The sequence below is a fragment of the Schistocerca americana genome, chromosome 3, assembly GCF_021461395.2.
Source record: "Schistocerca americana isolate TAMUIC-IGC-003095 chromosome 3, iqSchAmer2.1, whole genome shotgun sequence".
Taxonomy (NCBI): domain Eukaryota; kingdom Metazoa; phylum Arthropoda; class Insecta; order Orthoptera; family Acrididae; genus Schistocerca; species Schistocerca americana.
This window is the reverse complement of record NC_060121.1, coordinates 380648940-380661897: the sequence shown is the minus strand read 5'-3', so window position 1 is coordinate 380661897 and position 12958 is coordinate 380648940. Positions and strand designations below refer to the sequence as shown.

General features: G+C 37.6%; 2 protein-coding genes across 3 annotated transcripts in view; one reads left to right on the top strand and one right to left on the bottom strand.

Annotated features, from left to right (window-relative positions):
* LOC124605193 (D-aspartate oxidase) overlaps nucleotides 1–12958 on the top strand; it is a 257938-nt gene that overhangs the window by 3020 nt on the left and 241960 nt on the right. The gene's annotated exons all lie outside the window — the stretch shown is intronic.
* Nucleotides 598–12958, bottom strand: part of LOC124605192 (DNA replication factor Cdt1) — a 105326-nt gene continuing 92965 nt past the window's right edge. The window contains exons 10-11 of one of the 2 annotated variants that reach the window (XM_047136708.1): nucleotides 7926–8127; nucleotides 598–4394 (exon numbers count right to left, since the gene is read on the bottom strand). In XM_047136708.1, the coding sequence (XP_046992664.1) occupies nucleotides 4231–4394; nucleotides 7926–8127 (366 nt within the window). In that variant the 3' untranslated portion in view covers nucleotides 598–4230. The remainder of the gene's footprint in view (nucleotides 4395–7925; nucleotides 8128–12958) is intronic. The other variant, XM_047136709.1, reaches the window with a different exon arrangement.

The following is a 12958-nucleotide window of genomic DNA, read 5'->3' as shown; positions in this document are numbered from 1 at the left end:
GCTATGCTATTGTCATTTCTCACTTTCATGCATGTGGGTTCTTAACTTCTGTAACTTTTTTCAAGAGGTATAGTATAATTGCACTTTCACTGTAGCTGCTGATTTTTGTTATTAACGAAGATTAATTCCCTTATCGTGCATCATGATATTTTCAGTTGGAACTACACTTTTAGATAACCTTTTTCATGCTATGATAATCATATGGCATTAACCTGTCCCCTACCACACCTCTCTCAGTTTTGAGATGAATCTTACTCATTCCCGAAGGATTCTTTCACTCTGCACAGGAATATGGTCTGTTTTGAAACTTTGTCAGATTTATTTCCTCTGGTCTGGAGGTCAAAAAGTTGTTTTTTCTGTATCTGTGTAATTCTTGTTTTAATCTTCATGAAACTTGATACACGGACCATTACTTATTTTTGTAAAACAGTATAGCATACCGAACATGTTTAATAGGCTACAATACTTTCATATTATATCAAAGTACTTACGGACAGTTGAAGTCATCTTGATGGGAATATCCAACATTTTATGCAATTGTTTACTTTAAATTTTTAATGAACTAATTATGTGGAAAGAATGAGATATGTAAGAATATTCACTTTTCAACATTTTATTTTAAGGGTCCTTCTCTACTACTTATAAAACATGAAATGTATCAGCACAGATATTTACTGAATTTTAATTATTGTTTCTGCATAAAGCTTCATGTTTTCTTATAAGTTAGAATATATGACAAAGTTGGGATTGTTTTGTTTCCCAGGTAGCTCTCCTTCAACATACTTGCTTACTAATGCAACACGGAGAAATACAAGACAATTTCACAGTTAAAGATTGTAGCAACTAATAAGTCATAGAGATTTTTTTCCGAACAGTTATGCATCACAAAGGCTTTCCTGTGCTTTCTAATAACTGACAAACATTTTTAGTATATTGTTTGTTCTAAAATACATAGGAATATTAATGTATTATATAACACATTGTTTCATATTATAGCTAGTGTTTGTACCACATAAATTTGCAATTATACAAAATACACTGGGAAAGTTAGCAAAGCCAAGTGCAGTACAAACATCAAACCAGCGGAAATAATTTCAAAGCCGTATTTATCAAAGCATGTATTACCCTCAGTGAGATTATAAATAGAAATAAATCACCTTAAATTGTTGCTATCTTATCCAAAGTTAAATGTAGTTAAAAACCAATGTCTGCATATCCAAATACTGAATAGTACATTAGAAAACTGCAAGACAAAATATTAAAGGCATTACTAAGTTTAGCTTTATACTATTGCAGATAGGAAATGTACCAATTTCATGATGTTTATTACCATACCAGTTTCACTATAAATGCGCACGCACGCACACAACCGTGCGTGCAGTCCTAAGGGACCAAACTGCTGAGGTCATTGGTCCCTAGACTTACACACTGCTTAACCTGACTTATGTTAACAACAACATAGACACCCATGCCTGACCACAAGCTAAATCATAATCTTTTCGTTGTACCTGTCTGAATTCAACGTTTAATCTTTACAGTTAGTACCAATCCATTCTTTTCCTTATATTGTTGATATTGCCACCTGGAGTTTCCATTGTAAGATGGTTTTCCCTACTTGATAAAAAAGGCACAAACATTACATTGATTTAATATAATCCATTATGGAGTAGAGGTAGCAGTTACATTGATATTGGAGCTATTACATTTTGAAATCGTTCTGCTAATAAATGTCATAAAATTGTAGCTGCATGGTTGGTTTCCTTTTTGTATGAAATTGTGTAGCTTTATCCATATTACTATCAGTGACTGCATGGAAATGCAGCATGTGTTCCATTTTGTTGTCAAAATAATGGAGTAATGTATCTTGTGATGAAATGCTGTCACCAAAATTCTCCTTAAACTATGCGGAATGTTACTGAAGTCATTTGAAAGGTAAAAAAAGACTGCATCAACAGGTGTCACATCTGCTGATACAAACTGCAACACTGTCTTATTGCTCATCACAATCTCACATTTTTATAATACTGTTTGCTAGAGGTTCACAGTTGCATATTGAAACATGTTATTTGCATGGTTCATGGGATAAAGCCAAAAATTATTTTGTACAAAAATTGCTCCTCAATGGAAACGAAAAATTATTTCTGGTTCCCTGTAGTGTGACTAATGCCTCAAACTAGTCAGATATCCAGTTCAGGGATAATAACTGAGGCTGACACAAATATCTAAGAAGAGTATTTCCAGCAGCAACTGAGTAGGCTATGTTTGCTGTTCTGACTTAAAGTCTTGTTTCACAGCAGTCATACAGTCTCTGCTGGTAATATTTTTGAGAGGGAGTGTGTGCTGCTATACACTTGTGATGCGGCAAGGTTGATAGAGAATTAAAAATCTCTATCCAGATATGTTGCCATAATGCACAACACAAAGGCCAGACTGGTTCCTTCAGACTACTGCTGCTGTCCAGCCCCCTCTAGCACGCATATACATTGTGGCTAATGATTTTTTTAATTATGAACAAAGCACTGAAGTTTATGTACTCTTCCTTGTGATGTTACAAATGTAATCCTTAACCTGCACAGTTTAATTGCATTCAGTTATACTAAATAATTATGTCTGCTTGAACATAATAGAAGTGGAGGATTATGAAGTGCTGCAATTATTTCATATTGCTGTCTTTTACCGTGTGAAACCTAATGGTATTAACCAAGCTATTGACTGAAAATGGAATTTTTAGAGCTTGCCAAGTCGTGAGGTATTATGACTAGTCAGGGCACACACATGGATGATTGATTGCCTGTATGTATTTACTTTGTTAAATGTTCTTATGCTGGTCCCTCAGTATTCAACAATGTAAATGACAGACATTTTGTACATGCTGCTGTTGAAGTGAAGGAAAAAATGGTACTAATACATTCTGAGCAAAATGTACTGCCTATATGTATCAAATAAAGTACATTTTTCCCCCCTTCAGCCTCATGAAATTTATGCATAAACAAGTAATTGCGTCAACTGGTATACCCACAGGCAATTATTTCAACTGACTGCTGTGTGTAACTTCATCTGACAATAAATGGTACATCAAATTACATAATGTCTTTATTTGCAAATGACTTTTTTACAGTCCAAAGTAATTACAAAATAGAATAAGCTAAAAGTTTTGCACTTCAGTCTTATTTTACAAAGTGTCGCTACAATTTGAAATGTGTGTGTGTGTAATTTAAACACACTCGATTCCACAAACTAGTGGGAAGTGTTGGTGTCAAAAATATTTCACATACTTAAAATATGTGCCAATCTCTTACAACGAACTTAAAAGAAGGTGATGTGTACGAGCTATATTTAGTTACAGCTCATAACAGTATATTATGGAAAAATAATTGCAACAGCAAGTTAATTATAAGTACACAGATAAATGTTTCACTGATGAAACTTGCGTAAGTTGTCAACTTAATTTTACACTGCAGTACTGCACTAAAGATCCATTTGTAACAATGGAAAACTGGCTTCATAAGGTTATAAAAAGTTGTGGTGCTTTCACATCATGAAATGTTTAACAATGAATGAAATACAAACATGGTAAAATAGTTTTAATAAAATTAACTGAACACACTTATTTTTAACAAGGTATTGCTAATGAAATGTCACTTTATTAGCAAGTAGATGTAAGCCTAAAACCAATTTAGAAGGAAGTTATAAATTACTTGTACTACCTCTGGAATAAAATATTCTTACAAATGTTTCAAAAATCATTTGATTACAAATTTTTCATCTTTACTATAATATAGAAGAAAAATAAATATGCACTTTTATAAAAATTACCTACTCCATCCTCTCACAAGTAGGCTGGTTCCGAAGTTACCAAAATAGAAAAATGTAAATGACAGCAAACACAAAAAGAGACTTGATCTTACTCAGACAGGAACAATGGTGACTTTAAAAAGAAACTGTGTGAACAATAAATAATTTTATATGGTGAAAAATACACAGTTCACTAGCATGATCAGTTCTAAAAGGCTTTATTTGAAGTCTCAGAACTAACAAGTTCACACTCCTAGCAGAGATAAACACCACCAGAATGACTGCACGACATTTATCTATACAAATATGATGTACGTTTTCATTACTTTATCCCTTCCCACATGTGAATGAACACAATACATGTAACAACATCACACGTAACATTGTGGCCTATGATTTATACCACATGAGACACACAGAGAAATGTCTTATTGCTTACAATGAGCTTTTAGTTTCTGCTAATGTTTCCAAGCGTTTCATCACTTTAGACATGTCACCATTCTTTGACAGCCTCAAATACTTAGATGTCCTTACCAGCTCAAATTCAACCCAACCTGGCACACTTTTGATCAGCAGCTCAATGTGCACCTGAAGCTCAGCTGGAAGTAGAACAAGTAATGTAGGGATAAGTATCATATAACCCAATCTCACAGCAAAATATATCATGACATAAACATTGGTTCTACACAGTACGAGCATGTTGTTTAATCATACAATAACCAGTTACTTATGTGTCTGCTCAAGGCCCCTTCCAGTATAGTTGTCTTTTTAATAAGATATTTCTTAAACCTTTGGAGTGAGCAAACAATATTTTAGCAACCTTTATGTACACCCAAGTTAGTTCTTGTGCACGGCAATGCTTTCTTCGTCTGACACGCACAGCATTTTAAAACTGGAAACTACATGCTTTTAAGCAAGCAAATAGTTGGTGTAGCTCAAATCAGTGGACTAAGAGCTGTTTTGCTTATGATATGCAAATAGTTTCTATGGCCATGGTAACACAGGTACAACAGCAGTTGCTCCGTGAAAAACATGAAATCTTGAGAAGCACCTCTATGGAGTGTGGTACTACTACAGAAGAGAGGAAGTGGTGCAGCAAAGAGTTGTGTATAATGTAAGGATGTGCGACTTTCTTAATTTGAAGCACATAAGTAGAATCCTTACCATCTCAATCATGCAACTAATGACTCCAGTCCCTTAACCATCTCCTCGAATATGGCTCTAAGCACTATGGGACTTAACATCTGAGGTCATCAGTCCCTTAGACTCAGAACTACTTAAACCTAACTAACTAAGGATATTACACACATCCATGCCCAAGGCAGGAGCTGAAACTGCAACCGTAGCAGCAGTGTGGTTTGGGACTGAAGCGCCTAGAACCACTCGGCCATAACGGCCAGCTCTCCTAGAAAGATGTCATACGTAAGGTGAAGAATTAGTCCTTATACATTACGGAAAGGAGACGAAAATTGGGGTTTAATCTCCAACAAAGACAAGAATACAACATACTGAGCACAAACTCAGATTTGCAAAGGCTGGAAAAGGAAACTGGCCTTATATAGTCAAATTAACTATTCTCACATTTCACTTAAAGATTTAAGAAAATCACGGAAACCTAAATCTGGGTAGCTGTGTGAAGATTTGAGCCCTACTCCACCATAATTTGACACCAATGCCTTCACCACTATGCTACCTCGTTTAATGTACACACCATGAGTATGCATTAAAGTAGCAGAATGAATGTCCTGTATGTTAAGTATCTACTTTGCTGGTTTCCAAACCAACTGTGAACACTTCCCTATTTCTCAAACAAATACACTACATTAATTGATTCTTCTCTATTGGGATTGGTTGTTGACAAACACGTCTGTTACAAATATAACCCTGAACACATCAGTATAAATCAAACCAAAAATAAAAAAATTCTCCAAAACAAATCTCTCCCCCATGGACACAGACATCTTATGCAGTATACCGTATTTACCTGATAGTAAGATGAGGGTTTTTCCAAAATTCATCATTCAAAAAACACAGGGTCATCTCATATTCATATATTAAACTATTGCTGCAGAGGTAAACAATTTTAAGTTGTTTAGTAGAGTATGCGGGAGTTACTTACATTTACAGATGAAGCTTTGGCTATTGAGGTCATGTGCAGCGCTAGTGCAAAGGAATGCAAAAAACTATGGACTAGCCACTACAATAATCTGTTGCTCCAGTTAAAATTTGACAATTTTGTGGAACACAGGAGGAAACAGCACAAAATTCTATCGTCTTACAACCTCTTGTTGTATCTGAACAAGTTTGCAATAAAAGTCCTCATAAATGTATGGATATCATGTACAAACATTAATCGTGCCTTTTACATAAATGTAACATTGAAAAGTGGAAGTATGTTGGTTTTCAAAAACCATTACTAGATTCTGAACCCAGATCAATACTTTGTTTGATTATGAGAGACTAATGATTTACCAAGTGGGTTGCAAATGAAAAATTTGGTCGATGTTCACACATTAGAATGCCTACCAGTAAAAACGTTACCAGCTTTTAATCAGTTTTAGAACATGATGCTGACAATAAGATGAAACAAGAAGGAAAATTACTCTAGAATGAAATATCTAACAAATGAAATAAATCATATTAAACTGACTGTTGCTGTTGTCATGAGGATAAATTACAGCGGTGAGACCCACATTGAGACAATAGTAACATCTGTCAGTAGATTGCAGGACGAGTGAAAGTTCAAAAATTGGCCTGAAACATGATTGCTACCTTTTATTCATGTATTAGTTGCTGTTGTTACATATGGCTTGCACCCTAGAAGATACTGCAGTTTGTGTGTCACACTTATTTACGCACAGGGTTACAGAAGGATAAGAGGCGGAACAGTGATACCAGCTTGACTGAGTTCTAGGTGAGTGCAGGGAGGGGAGTTGTGAGCAGGCAGCAAATTACATCGTGCTGCCAAGCACTGGAATGTATACTGCGTACTTTGGCTTTTTAGGAACATCTACCACATTTAGATTGTAGTTTGCCTGAGTCCATTTCTGGTCATAATTGAATTGACTTAAAGCTGGACAAATACTCTACAATAGTATTCATTTCTGCAGGAGATGGTAAAAGTGTAGATATGGAGCAAGGACATACAAAAGTGTTTGAAAACTGAAATGCCGTCAGCACTCACCGTGATGTATGATGGAAACAAGAGGGGGTTTGTCAGCTGCTGTTCCTATGCAGCCAACAGAAAAGCAGCAGGCAGACGATAAGTTTGGAAGCAAGAGACATTGTAACATCCTCAGGTCGGCTGAGAAGTGGAATCTGATATGTATTTAAACAAAAACAGCTGTGTTCTTAGCTGCCAGTGACCACAACATGAGAAATCACAACATATTTGAAAGAAACTGCAAAATATCTGCAATGACGCAGATATAAATTTCAGCTATGGTGTTAGGGTGAAGATGATTGAAAACAGCGATACCACTGGGTTGGTTAGTGAAAAAACAAATTTTTGTTATATTCTGTCCTGGATTTTCCATTGTCTGAGTTTGTAATTTGGTTATTCAGAATATGTTAAAATAAATTTTTCTCAAGAAGCCTGTTAAAAAAAAAGGAGAGGCATCTTATACTAGGGTAAATACGATATTTAAATAGCAACTGCAGTGTTTATATAAAATCTATAACATTTCAAAACACAAAAACTGAAGGAGAAGCTAAACCCTGAAACAATGTAACACATGCACCAGTTGATAGGTGTCTGTTTATCAACTGCCACACGGCATCATTTGGGGCAGGGCCGATACAGGTGATGCTGAAATCTGGAATTTAAGATGAAATGGCAGCCAGATGTAAGAAACACTAAAAAGATTCTAACTGGGGATAAAGTCATGCATCACTACACAATACTCATCTAAGCATTTCACTTTACTCAGTCTCGTACTTATGTCACGAAGAAAGACCTTTGGGCTCTACAAGCATGAACCCACATTTTTTCACATTAATTTAGTGATGGAACAGCAGACACCGTATACAGGCCCAATAAGAGCACTGACAGTGTGATTCAGAAAGTAAGGTTCTGAGCTATTGCCTTCACTACAAAAAGATTTTACTTCAACTGTAGTTCATGTACTTACATGAAGAAAGATTTTCTCTTGTACTGTCTCGCAGCTTATCCAGGACAAGCTCCACTGGTAAAACTCTCCTGCGTTCCGCAACAAAGAGAGTACGTAAAATACGAGCTATTTCAGGAAGCCTAGTGTACCTTACTATTTCTTTCTCTTCTTCTGGTTTTATAGTCATTTCTTTAAGTGTCTTTGCTGCTTGTTTTGCTCGAACCTAAAATTGAAGGAAAGTACTGTATTAATTCTTTCAAAATAGCTTGTGCAGCAAAAAAATTTATGTCAGATAGTAAACTGAGTGGCAGCAAAAGTAAATCCTTATTACACAAAGAATCAGAAGCATAACCCCCCCCCCCCCAACCATTACAAAAGTAGAATTATGTACAACACCTTTTTGACCTATGAATAAAACCTATTACAGACGTTCATAAGATGAGACATCAAAGTAGCATTAATCCCATTTAAATGCTCTTGACAAGTAATGACTTCAGTTCCTATTAAGAAAAAATGAGAACTGTAAAAAGGTAATCCTAACTGGGCGTCAATCAACACCCTACAAAAATTAATGTGGACGTGTGTTGACAATTTTATGTTGAATAAAATCTGAACTGGCATCCATCAAATAACGTTACGTACCCACTAAGCTTGGGCTTCAGTACTGTGTAAATGGCAAATTCACAACAAAAGGAAACAAAAATAAACTGAAGGCTACCATTGAATACATACATAGATAGCAAACAAGTTTAAAGCTTTCAAAATCTTAGAAAGAACTCAAAGTTATGAGTTGAACTTTGTACCTATGATCATCACAATTCCCAATCTCAGGTAAGAGGCACAAACTAAAGAAAATAAAAAAGATTAGTATTTAAGAAACTTTAGAGGCAAAACTTTTTTTTTGGAATGTTCATTTCCCTTTGATTTGTAGCACTCACTCACAAATTTCCACTTTATAATTGACAGCTTAGAGCAATAAAATTACAGGTTAGAAAGAAATGATAAATAAAAGCCAAATTCAAGACTCATAAATTAACGAGACAACCACGTACTGTGATACCAGCTATGTAGAAGTATATATTCTCAAAAACGGCCAAATCCAGCATTAGTACTGCTCCAATTGAAAGCTTTGCTGTACAGATATTCATTGTCTTTTTTATGTAACTTAGAAAATGAACGCATCTGTGGCATCCATATTGTTTGTAGAGCCATACAACATTGAGGGACGAAAACATTTTCTTATAAGTTACTTCTTCTGTTGTAACATGTCACATCATACCATATTTAATGGAACAAAAGATGCTAGCCAACACCTAGGAAAACTGTAATGTCAAGACAGGTATGTGTAGTTGAATTAAATTTTCTCACATACATGAAATGTATTTGCATTTGTGAATATAGACCACCATCAGCTGTATAATGGAATAACAACAACGAAAATTCCAGGATTCAAACCTGAATTTCTCACTTATCATGAGCGGCCACCTTACCATTAGGCTACCCGAGCACAACTCGTGGGCAGACCCAAACTTACACATGTCATCAACTATGTGCCTACAACGTGCACTTGTACATTCATTATGTATATTCCCGTACAGGGGAGACACTTCAAATGAAGTTTGCTTGCCCGGCATCATTGAATAAATATGATATTGCATTGCCTGTGTTGTTCAGAAGGACAATGTAAAGTTCCTTCACATATGGAAGGAGGGTCTGATGGTGAGTCATGCTCAGACAGGATAATGGTGAGACGACAGCTCGCGATAAGCAGGAAATTGAAATTGAGTCATGGCCCGGCACAAACTTTTATTGTCGTCGTTCCATTACAAATCTGATGGTGGTCTGTATTCGCAAAAGCAACACAGGCATTGCAATATCATAATTTTCTAACAAGTTATCTGTAAATAATTTTTCATTTTGAGAATTCTCTAGGGTGAAATCAGTCTCAATTTTTTGATATGGAATTAAATACGAATTGGATATGTTCTTTGGAAATTTCCCACACGCAGTTTGTTTGAGAGTCCATGAATCAAACAGTGGCTGAAAGATGAACCCACCAAACAAGCTGCTGAATGACAGTTCTCGATGGGTGACATGTAAGCCAAACATGCAGATGAGGGAAGCATCGGTATCAATCATGCTTTAAAGAAGGCTTGCACACTGCTCTGCATATATGGCCACGTATTGTCCTACTGAAATGTGCCACGTGGAGATGCCTGAAGAAAGGGCACTACTATTGGCTCTCAAGCAGCACTGATTTAAAAGTTGTTTACATTGCCATCAATATACAGGAACAGAGATGGCACGTTTTATATAACTGTATCCAAAAGATCACGCTTGGCTTTCGTACACTCGACATCACAAACTGCCCAACAGTGTTGACCACGGTAACATTTAATGTGAGTAAAGCCATCACAGGCAACACTAAACTGGCAGACTTCCAAAATAACTTCAACTTTTCACTCAGCATGCCAGCAACAGATTTCAGGTTCCCATTGCTTTTTAGTCACTTCTTGTTTCTGGACAATGGAAGCCGAAGCACGGAATGCACGCCAGTCCATTCTTCATCAGACTGCATCAATCTCTGGATTTGGCAAGTCAATGGTCACCTTTGGTGCCCAAGTATCTGCCAGTTACTGCAACAGACTACCTCCTACACACTGGTTCTACACACCTTTCACTGTCAAAGCATCAAACTCTGTACATGCTGGAAGTATGGCATCAAAACCTCATTTCGTGGAAACAGTTCAAATTTTTATTTTTCCTATGGTTAATCTCAATCTTCCCCTGCGACTGTTGCCTCTACAGCTCTCATTACTACCATCTTCTCTGATGTCTTAACAAATCTTATCTTCCTATGCCTTTTTTGGTTAGATTGCAAAAGGGAAGGACACATTGCTGCTGAAAATTAGTTGTGAGCAGCAGTGAGTTTCAGGGGTTGGGGCAATTTTGGTAAGAGGCTGTAAATCCCCAGTGAACCTACTTAGGTTTCTGCACTGAATCAGTTCCGAATGCAGGACAGACTATTGGGCATTATAAATCTAAATTTGGACTTTAGAGCAAGGAGAAGTTTTATGATGAGATCAGGATGAAAATTTACAATCACAGTTTGTGCAAGTGAGGATCCATACAGCTTCTCTTTGTAGTTGGGGGGTTAGTACAGACAGATGAATTTTGACAAAATCCGGATTGTAAGAAAAATATTGGTGCAACCTGGAATTCAGAGAAGTGAAAGCGAGAGCTTCAAGTGGAATAGTTCAGTTATGACTTCACTAATTGCACAGCGTGCACGTTGGAGGGAACATGAAAAGAACAGCAATTTAAAGTTTGAAAAAATATGCAGAAAGTAACAGAAAATACAGCACCATGAAAGGTAATTATTTCTTTGTTGATATAGCTTGTTGCACAAAGGGGATGATAAATGACAGATTCAAAAACATTAATTTGCCATTTCATGCCTAAACTGCACAAAATATGCTCAGGTGGCCAACAGACAAAATGTCTGTGCTAGGACATTATTTACGCAATGTATTTGTTGGAATGCAATTAGAATAAAGAGTTAATTTGAAGCATTTAAAATTAAGTAACCATTTCCTTATGAATATCTAAAAACAAAGATGATGTAACTTACCAAACAAAAGTGTTGGCATGTTGATAGACACACAAACAAACACACACACAAAATTCAAGCTTTCGCAACCCACGGTTGCTTCATCAGGAAAGAAGGAAGGAAAGACTAAATGATGTGGGTTTTAAGGGAGAGGGTAAGGAGTCATTCCAATCCCGGGAGCGGAAAGACTTACCTTAGGGGGAAAAAAGGACAGGTATACACACACACACACACACACACACACACACACACACACACACACACACACACACATATATATATCCATCCACACATATACAAACACAAGCAGACATTTGTACAGGCAAAGAGTTTGGGCAGAGATGTCAGTCGAGGCGGAAGTACAGAGGCAAAGATGTTGAATGACAGGTGAGGTATGGCAACTTGAAATTAGCGGAGGTTGAGGCCTGGTGGGTAACGGGAAGAGAGGATATACTGAAGGGCAAGTTCCCATTTCCGGAGTTCTGACAGGTTGGTGTTAGTGGGAAGTATCCAGATACCCCGGACGGTGTAACACTGTGCCAAGATGTGCTGGCCGTGCACCAAGGCATGTTTAGCCACAGGGTGATCCTCATTACCAACAAACACTGTCTGCCTGTGTCCATTCATGCGAATGGACAGTTTGTTGCTGGTCATTCCCACATAGAATGTTCACAGCGTAGGCAGGTCAGTTGGTAAATCACGTGTGTGCTTTCACACGTGGCTCTGCCTTTGATCATGTACACCTTGCGGGTTACAGGACTGAAGTAGGTGGTGGTGGGAGGGTGCATGGGACAGGTTTTACACCGAGGGCAGTTACAAGGGTAGGAGCCAGAGGGTTGGGAAGGTGGTTTGGGGATTTCATAGGGATGAACCAAGAGGTTACGAAGGTTAGGTGGACGGTGGAAAGACACTCTTGGTGGAGTGCAGAGTATTTCATGAAGGATGGATCTCATTTCAGGCCAGGATTTGAGGAAGTCGTATCCCTGCTGGAGAGCCACATTCAGAGTCTGATCCAATCCCGGAAAGTATCCTGTCACAAGTGGGGCACTTTTGGGGTTGTTCTGTGGGAGGTTCTGGGTTTGAGGTGATGAGGAAGTGGCTCTGGTTATTTGCTTCAGTACCAGGTCGGGAGGGTAGTGCGGGATGCGAAAGCTGTTTTCAGGTTGTTGGTGTAATGGTTCAGGGATTCAGGACTGGACCAGATTCATTTGCCACGAAGACCTAGGCTGTAGGGAAGGAACCGTTTGATATGGAATGGGTGGTAGCTGTCATAATGGAGGTACTGTTGCCTGTTGGTGGGTTTGATGTGGACCGATGTGTGAAGCTGGCCATTGGACAGATGGAGGTCAACGTCAAGGAAAGTGGCATGGGATTTGGAGTAGGGCCAGGTGAATCTGTTGGAACCAAAGGAGTTGAGGCTGGAGAGGAAACTCTGGAGTTCTTC